Below are 13178 nucleotides of genomic sequence, written 5' to 3' on the forward strand. Positions count from 1 at the left end.
TGCAGTGTGGATGAACTTCAGAAACACCACACTAAGTGAAAGAAGCCAGACGCAAAGGTCATATATTGTGTGATTCCTTTTATGTGCAATATCCAAAACAGGCAAATCCATAGACGCAGAGAGGAGACTGTTGGTTTCCAGGGAAGGGCAGGATGGAGGAACAGGGGCGATGACTGAGCGGCTCAAGGTGTTCTCCTGGGTGATAAGAAGTTCTGCAACCAGGGGAGGGGCAGTAGTCCACCGTCATGACTGCACTGAGTGCCGCGGGAGGCACTCGCCAGAATGGGTGGTTGTTTGCTAAGTGAATTTCAACTCAATCTAAGAAAACAAAGCAAACAGCAGGGTTATACTGTAGAGCACAGGGAACTATATTCAATATCTTGTAGTGACCTGTGGTGAAAAAGAATATGACAACGAATATATGTATGTTCATGTATGACTGAAGTATTGTGCTGTACACCAGAAACTGACACAACATTATAAGCCGACTATACTTCAATTAAAAAATTAAAAAAACAGAAAATTAAGCAAAAAAGCCCACCAAAAAAAAAAAAAAAAAAAAAAAAAAAAGAACAAGAAACCTGCACTGTTAACTCCAGAGTCACTGCTTTCCTTGAAGGCTACCTGGGAAGGGAAGCAGGCGGGGACCACGGTGGGGAGGACACCCTGGGTACAGGACAGATAGTGGGTGAGGGGCGTGGAGGGCCTGACCTGGGCGTGGCAGTGGAAGTAGAGGGTACAGGCCCTCAGAGGGCTGAGTTCTGGGTGGGGGTTGGCTTGTGGGACCGAGAACCAGGGACAGTGCTGCTGGTGGTAGTGGCCGTGTCAGGAGGCCTGGGGGTCCTCTGTGAGGCTGTGGGGGAGCAGATCTGGCAGGCTCTGGCTGAGTCAGAGTGGCCCCCGTTGCCCCAGCTTGGGATGGGGAGGGGCCGGCTGCAGTCTCTCTGCGTCACCTCCTCCCCTTCCTGTCCTGCAGATGTTGAACCTCTTTGTGGCTGTCATCATGGACAATTTCGAGTACCTTACGCGGGACTCTTCCATCCTAGGGCCGCACCACCTGGACGAGTTCATCCGGGTCTGGGCTGAGTACGACCCGGCTGCCTGGTGAGTGCCCCGTGCACCGGGGTCCCACACGGGGCTGGGCTTCCCTCCTGCTCCCGGGGGCCCACTCGCTCTCAGCCTCCCTGTGCTTTTATCTGCGCCCTGGGCTGAGAACGCCTCTTCTGAGACTGCAGTCCCGCTCTGCAGAGGTGGCTGGGGGTCGTGGAGGGTTGTCAGGGGTCTGCGAGACTCGGAGCTCCTACTGAGCAGGACCCCCGTCTTCTCACAAGGCCCACTGCACACGGGGTTGTAGGGGGGAGGGGGCGCCGAAACGCAGAAGAGCCTTCTCTCAGGGTCTCACTGTTCTTGTGAGTCTGAAGCCTCCGTGGGCAGAAATAACGTGGGGCGTTGGGACGTTCTCCTCGATGGGCTCAGGGCTCTCCCTTGCTGCTGTCTCCCTTGGGGATAAGAGCTACGCGCACCTCTGTGTCACCAGCCCAGGGCGCAAATAGAGGGTTCTCGGTGAACGTTTCTTAAAATCAGATGAGCTGCCAGGGAGGGTCTGGTGTGTTTGGTGGGAAAGGGTTCCTGCGTTGCTGGTGCGTAAGTGAAGGCTGATTCTCTTCCAGACAGGCTGGAGTGTCCTGCAGGGAGTAATTTGGGGTCAGGAAGTTGTCAAGGCCGTGTTCCTTGGGACAGCACAGCAGGGTGGATCTGCCAGTTTGCCCGTTTGTCTGTTCAGGCATCACTCATGCACTCCCCCGCTCACTCATTCCTTCACTCTCTCGAGCTGTTGCTTGGGTAGTTACTGAGGGCTTTGTACAGCAAAACCGAGGACACTGAGGGTGTGAACTGTGCACCAGTGGGGGGTGCGTCTGGCAAGGCCCGCCCTGCAGGGGGACAAGAAGACTGTGACTGGGGTGCAGCCTCTCCCACCTCGGCTCCCTGAGGCTCCTTGGCCTGCACGCGGCCCCTTGCATGGCTCTGCGTTTGGTCCCCCCTTGCGTGGTGGAAGCCTGGAGGGGACAGTCAGGGTCCTGACTGGGAGGACCCTGCTGCCCGCGGAGCACCTGGGGCTCAGCACGGAGGATGCTCTGGAGCTTTCTGAGCCCCGAGACCCCAGGGCCCGGGAGTTCGGCTGGGCTCCCATACCCGCTTCTTCTCCAGCCTCCCTGGAGCCCCCACCCCGTCACAGTGAGGGTCCAGAAGGCGCCGTGCGAGGCCCTTCCCAGTCTGGGCGGCACCAGGAACCCTGGTGCATTTCCAGGCCCAGAGCATCTCTGAGTGTTTTCCAGTGTAGTGAAAAGTGCACGGTTCTCACACCGGGCAGAACAGACATGGCTGTCGTCTGTGTTTCGTGTTGCACGTGACTGTTTTCGTGGCCTTGGAGGGTCCGATCATTCTCCTGATGCATCAGCATGTCTGCCTGCAGCACATGCTGGAGTCCACAGGCTCAGCGGTATCCCTGGGTTCTCTGGTCAGGATGGCCCCACCAGGTCGGAGGGGAGATTGGCCACACCTGCGGCCTGGGCCTCATCAGGCAAAGGGCAGGAGAGACTCCAGGCTGATGCGAGATTGAGGCTCGTTCCAGGAGGGTCCTCCTAACTGTGGTCCAAAGAGGTGCTGCTGTTTCTGGGCATGTTTTTCCTAGAGATTTGTGTTGCAGGAAGACAGACATTGCATAGACGGTGACTCAGACTCTAGCAGGCCAGTGCAGGCCTGCAGGAGGGGGTGGCATCCCCCAGACCTTCGTGAACTGTAGACCCAGGACTCCCCCGTCAGCTACAGGTGGAGCAGAATTAAGGCAACGAGAAGCAGACCTGGGCCAGACTGCAGCTTTGTGACTGTGTACGGGGGTGGGGCTCAGACTCTTCCCCAAGCCCAGACTTCTGGAACTGGGGCCTCCGGAAGGCATGGACACTCAAGGATGTGATAGGAAAGTGCTCATGGAAGAGTAGACAGCAAAGGACAGGCCTCACCCCAGAGCTGCCGCCGACAAGAGCTGCAGGCTGGAAGTGGGCTTGTGGCTCCCACGCGTGCCAGGCAGTGGGAGGCCTGGCAGGGGCCCTGAACACACTGAGTCTGGACCCCACGTCCGGGCAGGACAGAGCGTGCTCTGAGAGGCAGAGATGTCACCACCTTTATTTCCCAGGGACCATTCTGCCCCCTCCTCACTCCTGGGGAGACGAAACAACAACAAACTTTATGAAGTATCTTGAGCTTTCTTGTGTATGTGTGTTTTTACCTGTGTAGCTACGTGAGCATGAGCACAAGAGTGTGCATGTATGTTCTGTGTGTGCACGGGTGTGTGTACAGCCACGTGGACGTGAGTGTGTCCGTGTGCAAGCAGGTGTGTGCGTGTGTGTGTGCGAGTGCACCGCATCTTTGCGTTTTGCACCTGTGTGCACGTGTGCACGGGCGTGTGTGTGGGGTCAGGGAGCGGTTGCATCCTGGCACACCCCCCCCCCCTTTCGCTGTTGCTGCAGCTCTTTGTGATGAAGTGTAGAGACTCAGAAGAACTGCCATCACCCCTGCCGTGAGCGACCTGTCTGCTCCTCCTTGCGCTCGTCCATCTCTCCCTGAGCCCCGCCACGTGCTGGGGCCCGGGGTGAGCAGAGGAGCCCTAGTGTGAGGCAGGGCGGGTCTGTGGAGGGGGAGGCCGTCTGGCTGGTAAGTCAGAGGAGGTGGCAGTGGAGCCAGCCAAGGGCGGCAGGGCGGTGCAGCTCCAGAGAAGAGGTGGGGGCCGTGGGGAAGGGGCCTGGCTGGCTGGCTGGAGGGGGGGAGTACATCGCAAAGGGGCTGGAAGGATGGCTGGGAGGGGCTTTGACTTTGTTGTATGGACAGCAGGAACGGTTTTGGAATCAGAGTGACAGTGTTAAGCCCTGAGTTTGCCTCTGGCAGCATCTGAGGGTTTGATGGCAGGAGGGAGGAGATGGGAATGGGGGTTGCTGGTGGGTCTGGGGCTGCACCAGGCCTCCAACCTCTCTTCTGGTCCCTGGGGCCAACAGGGCTGGCAGGCACCTGGTGGGAGGCCACGGGGGAGTCCTCTTTGTGCCTCTTCTCCGGAAGTAAATGCAGCACAGCTTGGAGCTGATTAGACTGAGGGGCCATGGTGCAGGAAAGGAGGCGTCAGTGTCGGCCAGGGCGCCCACTCTGGGAAAGGGCGGTCCTTAGCTGGACCAGCAGGTTCCAGGGAGGAAAGCCAGGTGTATGTGTGTGGGGGAAGCTCAGCCAAGGAGGCCCTGGGGACGCAGGTTCTCGGGGAGCGAGGGAGGGGCTGCCAGAGAGGGGCGGGCGGGGTTGGGGCAGGCAGACCAGTGGCTGTGGTGTGTGCAGAGTGCGGGCCCCAACAGGCCAGCGCTTTTTTTGTGCAGAGTGTCTCCTGCCTGCAATGGGTTCCAGAAATCAGCTTGGGGTCACCACACCTCCTGGGGCATTGGAGCCCCAGGCCCAGCAGGGGCTGCCTGTCACCCTCCCCTGCCGCCCCGGCTGAGCGGGAGTGCCGGCCCTTCCTGCCTCGGCTGCCATAACCTGTGACGTTTCCTTTCCGGCTGCCAGATTCATTATAAGGATACATACAGTGTGCTGCGTTGTGTTGCTCCACCCGTGGGCTTGGGGGAGAACCGCCCTCGTAGGGTGGCCTACAAGGGTTGCTGTTTCAGAACCTCCCTCCAACATACTTCCTCTTCCCTGCCCGAAATGCAGGCATAGCACACACTCCCTGCCTGACTTGGAAATGACAGCACCTCGCCTCTGCCTCCTGCTGCTCTGCCCCACGCCCCCTGCACTCCGGCCTTCTGGACGCTTTCTAACTCCCAACCCCTCCAGCTGGCTGGGAACAGGCAGCCTTGTGAGACACTGCACACAGAGCTCTCTGGCTGGGCCGTGAGGACGAGGGCCAGCTGCTGGGCAGACATGAGGGGCCAGGTCCCACCTGTGCCAAGAGAGCACCTAACTCACCCGGATTTGCCTCTGGTTTCTTGAGGGTGGACTGATGGTCAGATAGGCCAGAGGTCCAGGGCCCTGGAGGAGGGGGATCTGGGCGCAAGTAAAGCAGGACCAGCTGTACCTCTGCGTCAGAGGAGCCCAGCAACCCGGGGGGGAGGAGAGGGCAGAGCCCCAGAGACGGGCCCTCCTGTTTCACCTCTGGATTGATCCACTCTGCTGAGCCCATGAGCCCTGGGAGGAGGGCCAGGCCCTGGGGTGGATGCATCTGCCAGGAAAAGGCTGTCCCCTCTCTCCTGGGTGCCCTGAACCCAAGCAGTGCCTGAGACAGGTGTCCCAGGTGTCGGGGTGAGGCTTCAGGCCTGTTAGCCTGTCTGCCTCGGGAAGACGAAGTCATCACCCTGGACGCCGCCCTAAACCTGGAGCCTTATCCCGTATGTTCTAGTGTGGTGAGACAGCTCTTTCTGATCTGGCATTGCCTGTGGTTTGTATCTGAAAGTGTAAAATCAGAGTTGACACCCCAAAGTCACCCCAACGCAGCCCCATCATGCCCTCCATGTTCTTTGGTTCAGATGCCACCCTGTCTGCTCCCCACCTGGGCCGGAGCGCGGAGGTGAGGCTGGGGGCACGGACGGGATCGAGTCAAGCAGAGAAATCCCTCGTTTGACTTGTTCTGACTTTTGGCATTTAATCCGACGCTGGTTAACTGGGTCTGTTTTCTTGTCTGCTTCCTCCCACTCCCCCGCTGCACCCCTCCCATGGACCCCTGTCTGCCTCTGTCCTCTGGGCCGGGCCTTCAGTGGGCGCATCAGTTACAATGACATGTTTGAGATGCTGAAACACATGTCCCCGCCCCTGGGGCTGGGGAAGAAATGTCCTGCTCGAGTTGCATACAAGGTAGACCCCAACCCCACACCCCGCTGGCTGGCTGTGCTGGGGCTGGACTCCTGTCTCCTCTGGGGCTTGTCCGTCCGTCTGTCTGCTGCTCTGCTGTCTCACTGTGTCTGTTTTCTCTGCCCTGACCAGCTCCACTTCCTTCCCAAACAGAGGGAGACAGACACCATCAGGTGTCTCTGCACCGGCCCCTTGTCCCCCAGGGCTGCCCCAGGGAGGCTCAGGAAGATGGAGCTAGAGGCCACCACCTGCCTTTTCTCCTTCCCTTCTCTTCCCTAGAAATGAGGGAATGACCAGCTTTTTTTTTGACCGAGGTTGTCTTTGTTCTGGGCTCAGGACAACACTCAGCGCCTCTGTCTCCTAAGCCCCTGACATGGGTGGAGTTGTGCAGCCCTCAGGGTCTGACCAGGGGAACAGAGGCCTGTGAGGCTCTGCAAGGTGCACTTGAGGACCACCCCCAACCCCAAGCTCCGCACATGCGGAATCTCCCCGGCCTGGCTGCTGTCTCCTGGGAGGAAACGTTGTCTCCAGGGCTTTGCAGGTCCATGGAGGGAAGGAGGCACTGCGGCCTTAAAGGTGCCAGGGATTGGCGTACTGCTGTCACTCCTGGGGCCTCAGGGGCCCTTCAGGGTGAGGATAGCCCCTCCCCCTGAGCTGCAGGAGCTGAGGACACTGAGGACACCTCCAGCCTCCCTCCTGGGCGGACAAGAAGGCCATGAGGCCCAGCCCCAAGCCCACTCCCTCCTGCCCCTGTGTCTGAGTCACCCCCCTTGGCGAGGAGGGCCCTTCCATCCTCCAGCACTGCCGCCGCCCCTCGTGCTCCCGGGACTCAGTCAGCATGCTGGAGCCCGCCTGCTGTCCCCTCTCTCTGAGCAGTCTCCCCCCAGATCTCTCGTCCCGCGGGTTCTCTGTCCCACTGCCCTGTTGCTGGGCCTGTGTCCGTCACCTGGCTCAGCACAGCCTCTGGCTTCTGAGCGGCTCCTCCAGGCCACATGCAGACACCTCTGGTGTCTCCCTCAGCCCTCCCTTGCCCGGCACACGTGTCGAGCCTGCCTGGAGGCCCTGCATGCAAGGCTATAGCTTTGTCCCCAGGAAGGAGAGCTCTGTCCATGCTGACACCCAGGGCCTGGGTGGGCAGCCAGGGCTGTGACAGGGTGGCCTTTGGAGTCCTTCCCAGCTGTGCTGGCAGCTCCAAGGCTCTGTGCATGAAGAGACCAGGTGAGGCCCCGGGGTGGGCAGTAGTGGAGAAGCTTGGTGAGCTGGCGGGGGGGGGGGGTCCAGGAGAGGCAAAGAGTGCTGGGGCTGGAGGGTCCAGGCCCAGGACAGAGATGCCTGTCTGTTTGCCCTGGCCTTGGCCCTCTGCTGCTCCCGAAGATCCCTGGCCCTCCGAGGCTGGGCAGGCGAATGGAGGCTCTGGTAAAGGTGCCCTGGGCAGAGCTCTCCTCACTTGGAAGTCACCTGCTTGCTGCTCCTTCGCGCTGGCCCCTGACTCCCCAGCTCCCCTGGAGAGGAATCCCTCAGCTCCTCCCATCCATCCGTGTTGGTCTGTGGGACACTGTGCTCTAGGAAGCTGTTTTTCCTGGTGTGCGTCCCACAGGTGACCACAGGTCCTAGGACCATGATTGGACGTGCCACATGGGGCTTTGCCAACATTTGGGGGAGAGTCTGGGCCTGTGTCTTTAGCCACCTGCCCTTCATCAGGCTAAAGATTGGACTTGGGGCCAGGGTGCCGGGGACCGGCCTGGGGGTGAATGCTGGCAAAGCTCCCACCCACCCGACCTCTCCTGGGTCCGGGCACCTGTAGGGACCACTCCTGGGAGGCCATGCCCAGCCTCAGCAGCCTGGAGCACCGTGTGCCTGTGGCGGGGGGACCCTGGTGGCCTGGCCCTGACCGGCCCCCTCGTCCCCAGCGCCTGGTCCGTATGAACATGCCCATCTCCAGTGAGGACATGACCGTCCACTTCACGTCCACGTTGATGGCCCTGATCCGGACAGCGCTGGAGATCAAGCTGGCTCCAGGTGAGCAAGGCAGCCGTGAGGGGAGGGCAGGGAGCCAGGGCAGCGTGACCGCCCTCGAGGGCTGCCCCAGGCATGTGTGCAGGACAGGGGAGGGGCCAGTCTGGACAGGTTGGAGGACAACTGCCCACGCCGCCCCTGCAGACACTGACCTTCTCCGCTGAAACCATCCCGCACGTTAGCACCATAACGATCCCATTTTCAAGTAAGGAAACTGAGGCGCAGTGAGATTAGATGACTGTCCAGGTTACCACGGGGCCTTGGCGCTGGAACACAGCCTGACCCAGCTTGACCTGACCCAGCACCCCGCACGGGGTGGAGAGTCTGTGTGCCTGCTCCCCCTTCCCCATAGTGAGCTCGCCGACAGGTCTGCGCGGCCTGAGCCAAATCAAGGAGGAAATGAACCTGCAGCATGTCCACCCCTCCCTCCCCCTTGTGTGACGACTGCTTCCCCTGCACAGGGAACAGGAGGGTCACCAGAGGGGACCTGCACTCCCACTGCCCACGCCGCCTTCCTCCCTGCGTCTGTGCCCGTGAGCTTGCCGTCTCCTGTGTAGTGGTTGAGGCACGGCTCGTTGCCCCTCCGCCTGCACACTCCGTCCCACGTTCCTCGTCTACCCAGGAGTGTCGTGCCAGAAATCCTGTATCTGTTCCTTGCCCCGTCGGTGTTCTCTTCCTGCTGGATTACTTCTGCCCATCCACCAACGCGCTCTTACTTCTGCCTTCAAGGAGTTCTTCTCTCCCTCTCTGTCGACGTCCCTGCTTTCCTTCTTTCCTTCGCGGCAGCGGGGGAAGCGGGTCTGCACCGTCCTCTTGAGTCCTCCGTCCCTGGCCTGCGGTCCTGGAACTGCTCTTGCTAAGCTCCCTGGCGGCCTCCAGATTCTCAGCCCTTACCTTGTGGACCGTCTGTAGTCTTCTCTCAGCTGTCACTCCCTTCTGTTTGAAACCTCTTTGTGTCTCTCTCTGGTTTCTCCGAAGGGCACTGTGTGCCTCAGACACACAGTCTCACCTTTTCCATGGCTTTAAATGTGAATTCTAATTCCGTATTTTTAGTCCAGGCCTCCTCCCAAACCCAGGACTTGTGCACGTGGACTTATACATGATACAACTTGTCTACCTGTACAGGTTCTTCACTGTCTCTACTTGGAGGCTCAGTAAGCGCCCAGAGTTCACGTGCCCAAAGTTGAGCTCCAGATTCTCACAGTCTTCCGTCTGAATCAGTGGACACTCTGCTCTTAGAGTTGCTCAAACCAAAGCCTCTGGAGTCCTTTTTATTTACTCCCTTTTTTTGTACCCCAGTTCTGATCTATATCTGAACAGTTACCGTGCCTTCAACTCCATCCACTTTCAAAATGCACCCAGAATGCCATCACTTGTCCACCCTTTCGCACGGCCACCTCCTGGTCCGAGTCGCTGTCTGTTAGTTCTTGACTGGGTTGTGGAGTGGCCTTGTAGCTGGTCTGCTTCTGCTCTTCCCTCTTGCAGTCTGCCTTGAACACAACAGCCAGAACGATCATGTTAAAAGTCATACTGGTAAAATGAGTAAACCTCTAGTTAGACTAATCACGCAAAAAGAGAGAAGAGAAAAACTAACCAATATGAGGAACGAAAGCGCGAACGTCACTACAGACCCTGCTGATGTTAGACGGATAACAAGGGACCTCTGTGAACAACTTTATATCAATAACTTCAACAACTTAAATGAAGTGGAGGAATTCCTTGATGCAAGCTATCAAGCTCATTCAAGAACAGATAACTTGAAAAAAGAAAGTAGAGACAGATAACCAGAGTAATACTGTATTTATTAAATAAATTAAATTCATATTTAAAAATCTTCCAGCAAAGAAAATCATAGGCCCAGTTGGCTTTATTGATGAAGTCTCCCAAACATTTAAGGAGGAAATAATTCTATACAAGCTTCTCCAGACAACAGAAAAAGAGGATGTTTCCCAATTTATTTTACAAGGCCAACATTACTCTGATACCAAATCTAGACAAAGACATTACAATAAAAAAATTTACAGACCAGCATTCCTCATGATGTTCAACAAAATTTAGCAAAATGAACATGATGAATAAAGTAGGGTGTATCCCTGGAACGCAAGATGCAAGACGGGTTCAAGTTGAAAAAAATCAATCAATATAACAATATATTGAAAAAGAAAATATATGATCCTCTCAATAGATCCAGAAAAAGCTTTGACAAAATTCAGTATCCCTTTATGATTAAAAAAAAAAAAAAAAAAACCTCTACATAAACTGGAAATTAAAGCATACCTCCTCAGTATGACCAAGGGTGTCTGTGACAAGCCTCCAGCTCATGACGTGCTTCACAAAGGAAGCCCGGCTCCTTTACCCCTAAGGTCAGCAGCAAGGCAGGGGTGTCTGCTGTCACCACTTTTGTTTAATACCATGCTTGAAGTTCTAGCTGTTGTAACAAGTCAAGAAAAGGAAAGGTGTACCAATCAGAAAGGAAGAAATAAAACTGCCTCTATTCACAATTGACACGATTATCAATGCAGAAAATCCCAAAGAGTCTAATAAAAAGTTAACAAAACTGAGGCATCTGCAAGCCAAGGAGCACCAAGGATGGTTGGGAACCAGAGACAAGAAAGGATCTTCATTAGAGCCTTTGGAGGGATCACAGCCTTGTTGACAACTTGATTTTGAGCTTCTGACGTCCAAAACCGAGACAATAAATTCCTGTTTTTAAAGCCATTAAAAAAAAGTTATAAAAACTAGTATGTGAGTATAGCAAGGTCAATATAAAAAGCAAATGTATTTCTGTAGATTAACAATTAAAATTGAGGAAGTTCCATTAAAGTTACACACAAAACATCAGTTGTTTCTATATTGCTGGATAACTCTTAAAGTATATATGCTAGGTTATATGCTGCAAATTTCACAGTATCGACTAAAGGGATCTTCTCTGATAAATAAATCAAGCACTATATCATGTTCATGCATTCAAGACTCAATATTGTCAGTTCTTCTCATGCTGATCAATGGAATCAATGTTATCCCAGTCAGAATCCCCACAGGCTTTCTGGGTTGAAATTTACAAATTGATTCTAAAATGTACATCAAGAAATCAAACAATCTTGAGTAACAAAAACAATTTTGAAAAAAGAATAAAGTTGGAAGACTCACCCTCCCTGAGTCAAAGACTTTCTATAAAGCTGCATCGATCAAGCTGTGTGGTGTTGGTGACCAAGTAGAGACACAAGTCAGTGGGACGCAGGAGAGACCCCAGATATAGACGCACACTTATATACAGTCAGTTGATTTTCAATGAAATTACAAGACAATTAAGAAAAGATAATCTTTTCAACAAATGGTGCCAGAAAAATTTAGACAGCTGTATGCCAAAAAGGAGTTGACGTTTACAGTCCTAGTCTGCCTGGGCTGTTGGCAAAATACTGGAAGTGAGTGGCCTAAACACAGAGATTTATCTCCCACAGTCTGGAGGCTGGATGGCCAAGATCCCGATGCCAGGCAGGGAAGTTTCATCCTGGGGCCTGTTCTCCTGGCCTGCAGGCGGCCACCTTCTCACTGTCCTTTCACGTGACCTTTTCTCTGAGTGCACGTGGAGTAGGCAAGATCCCTGGCGTTTCTTGTTACAGGACACCAATCCTACGGGCCAGGACGCCACCCGTATGACCTCATTTCATCTTAATTAATTCCTTCTAGGCCTGATCTCCAAATACGGTCACATCGTGGGTTAAGTCTTCAGCGTATGAATGGAGAGGGCACACAGTTCAGGCCGCAGTGCATACCTTTCACCTTCCACAAAAATTAACTCCAAATGGATTATACACATAAATATAAAATGTAGAATGATAGAACTTCTTGCAGAAAACACAGGTGAAAATTCTTGGCAATTTTGAGTCAGGCAGATTTTTCAAGACACAAAATGCATGAGCCAGAAAAGGAAAACCTGATACGTTGAACTTTATCAAAATAAAAAACTTTTGCTCTTCAGAAGACGTATAAGAAAATGAAAAGACAAACCAAAGAGTTGGGGAAATATTTGCAAAAAGACGTATCTGACACAGGATTGGTTTCCAGGACACGTGTATATAAAGGTCAGTCACAACTCAGTAGAAAGTAAGCAGCCCAATAAAAGTGGGCGAAAGGCACGAGCAGACATGGCACCAGAGAAGGCGCACAGAAGGCGCACAGACGCGGAGAGACATCCAGCATCATCAATCACTAGAGAAGTCCGACATGCAGGCACAGCGGCGCTACACCGCATGCCTGCCGTGACGGCTAAAGTACTTGCAGAAGTGGCAGCACTGAGTGCTGGTGAGAACGCAGAGAACTGGAAGGCTGAAGTGCTCCTGCTGCGAATACAGAGCGGGGCAGCCGCTTTGGGAAACAGCCTGACAGTTCCTGACTGTGCGGCCCAGCCTTCCCGCTCCTGAGGGCAGTGACGTGAAAATACGCAAGCACGCAGAAATCTGGATGCTGACGCTGTGGCCGTGTTCATGACCACCCCGGCCTGTGAACAGCTCAGGTGTCCGTCAGGTGGATGGACCCACAAACTGTGAGTCAGAACCCAGCGCTAAAAACGGACAGACCGCTGGTACACGGCGCACGTGGGTCTCAGATGCACTGGGCCAATGAAAGAAGCCAGCACGCCATGTGGTGCTGTTCTTGTGACTTCTGAGGAGGCAAAGCAGCTGAGACAGAAAGTACTCAGTGAGGCGGAGCCCGGGTGCAGTTGCGGTCGTGGGTCCACAGCGGTGCATGTGGGGCGGTGGGAAAGGCGAATTGTATTGTGTGTAAGTTACACCTTAATAAATGGGATTAAAGCAGCCGGACCGGAGTCCTTCACTCCTTGGCTCCACCGCTCTGCCTGCTCCCCCTGGCCTTCCTGGCCCCCTGGTCCCCTTCTGCCCTCAGGGTACCACGAGCCCTTTCCTGACCATCCAGTCCAAAATCATAGCCCTCTGGCCTTTTGCTTTTTCCAACATACTGGACTTTTAAGTCATGGCTACTTTCCTGTTGATTAAAATCAAGCAGCTTCACAAGGGCGGTTTCTTGTGATTTTGCTCCGTCACCTAGGACAGCCCGTGGCGTCTGGCACACCTGGCACCTTTCTGGGCTGAGCACTGCGGCCCCTCCCACCTGTCCCTCTGGCCTCCCACACCTCTTAGGCAGATTCTGACCAGCCTCTATGTAGCTCTTCCCCGCACGTTCTGGCCCAGCCCAGCCCTGCCTGCTCCCAGGGGCTGTGGGCAGCTGTCACATCTTTCCTCCTTTCCCCACCCCTCCTGCCC

The 13178-nt window shown here is 55.1% G+C and overlaps 1 protein-coding gene across 8 annotated transcripts in view; it reads left to right on the plus strand.

Annotated features, from left to right (window-relative positions):
• The window catches only part of CACNA1B (calcium voltage-gated channel subunit alpha1 B), a 173343-nt gene that overhangs the window by 150381 nt on the left and 9784 nt on the right, over window positions 1-13178 (plus strand). For 3 of the 8 annotated variants that reach the window (XM_074362846.1, XM_074362848.1, XM_074362847.1), the window contains 3 exons: window positions 977-1104; window positions 5787-5883; window positions 7791-7899. In XM_074362846.1, the coding sequence (XP_074218947.1) occupies window positions 977-1104; window positions 5787-5883; window positions 7791-7899 (334 nt within the window). Of the gene's footprint in view, window positions 1-976; window positions 1105-5786; window positions 5884-7790; window positions 7900-9021; window positions 13175-13178 lie in introns of those variants that run through there. The other 5 variants (XM_074362849.1, XR_012506677.1, XR_012506678.1 and 2 more) reach the window with 5 other exon arrangements.

Source organism: Camelus bactrianus, chromosome 4 (assembly GCF_048773025.1).
Source record: "Camelus bactrianus isolate YW-2024 breed Bactrian camel chromosome 4, ASM4877302v1, whole genome shotgun sequence".
NCBI lineage: Eukaryota > Metazoa > Chordata > Mammalia > Artiodactyla > Camelidae > Camelus > Camelus bactrianus.